Source organism: Bison bison, unplaced genomic scaffold (assembly GCF_000754665.1).
Source record: "Bison bison bison isolate TAMUID 2011002044 unplaced genomic scaffold, Bison_UMD1.0 scf7180017864368, whole genome shotgun sequence".
Taxonomy (NCBI): Eukaryota; Metazoa; Chordata; class Mammalia; order Artiodactyla; family Bovidae; genus Bison; species Bison bison.
The window spans coordinates 962396-963747 of record NW_011494940.1 but is presented as its reverse complement, the minus strand read 5'-3'; the positions used below and the strand labels follow the sequence as shown (position 1 = coordinate 963747).

The following is a 1352-nucleotide window of genomic DNA, read 5'->3' as shown; positions in this document are numbered from 1 at the left end:
ATCAGAAGCAGCAGCAGTACAAACATCAGATGCTCCACCACCAACGAGACGGGCCTCCTGGTTTGGTTCCCATGGAGCTGGATTCCCCCCCGGAGTCGCCCCCGGTGCCGCCCGGGTCCTACATGCCTCCGTCTCAGTCCTACCTGCCCCCGCCTCAGCCGCCGCCCTCGTACTACCCTCCGGCCTCATCTCAGCCCTACCTGCCCCCCGCCCAGCCGTCCCCTTCCCAGTCCCCACCGTCCCAGTCCTACCTGGCGCCCACCCCGTCCTACTCCTCCTCTTCGTCCTCCTCGCAGTCCTATATGAGCCATTCGCAGTCCTATCTGCCCTCTTCTCAGGCATCTCCTTCCCGCCCTTCCCAAGGCCATTCTAAACCCCAGCTGCTGGCTCCGCCACCGCCGTCCGCCCCTCCTGGGAATAAGACAACTGTCCAGCAAGAACCTTTGGAGAGTGGGGCCAAGAACAAGAGCGCTGAACAGCAGCAAGCTGCCCCTGAGCCAGACCCCTCTACGATGACTCCACAGGTAAGAAAGCTCCTGCCCAGAGCTGAGTCTCTTACCTAGAGGGCCCTAAATGAGCTGGCCCTGGAGGCTATACCTAGTGCTTGGCCTGATTCCCTCCCCCTCCCCCAACACAAACGAGCAAATTTACACTCCAAAGGATTTCACAAAAGTCAGGGATCTGACACACCAGCTTTATAATCCGCTAAACGTGGATTATTAGAAGAACAGTGTTTGAGGATGTTTCTAGACACCAGAGTAGTTGGGTGGATCAAGAGTTAGTTCCCAGATACATTCTTTGATTTCCTTTAACCAGCCTTTTAGGTTTTGTTGCCGTTGCAAAGGGCTTTTCTTCCCCCTCCCCCCGCACCACCACCCCCTGCACCACCACCGCCCCCCACCCCCGCCCCCGCGCCCACAATTGTAACTTAAAATTGTATTTGAGAGGCAGCGTAAAAAAAAAAAAAGCAGCTTCTCAAAGGGCTGACACTTGAAATGAATATAAATCTTATGACCAGTTAGCTCCTTTAAAAGAAAGTTAAGGGCCACTAATAGCTGTCAATTTGCTGAGTTAATCTCAGCAAATGAAGGATGGAAATCTTGTTCTAATCAGGAACGTCCTGTTTATAGATATATATATGCCATACCTGGGAAGTCTACATATATGACCTTTTTGGGAGTCTGTTGGTCATTCAGGAATTGACCCCATACATCCCTTTTCTCACATCACTTAAAGGTAGTTTTAAGACATGACCAATTTGCTGCATTGCATTATTGTTACCATTTACTCCAGAGTAACAGCCTTGGAATTTGGCCAAGCTGTAAAAAAAAAAAAAAAAAGTTAATGCCTAC

General features: G+C 51.1%; 1 protein-coding gene across 1 annotated transcript in view; it reads left to right on the top strand.

The window, feature by feature from the left end:
• YLPM1 (YLP motif containing 1) overlaps positions 1–1352 on the top strand; it is a 66141-nt gene that overhangs the window by 681 nt on the left and 64108 nt on the right. Inside the window, 1 exon segment of the mRNA XM_010855846.1 lies at positions 6–524. Within this exon segment, the coding sequence (XP_010854148.1) occupies positions 6–524 (519 nt within the window).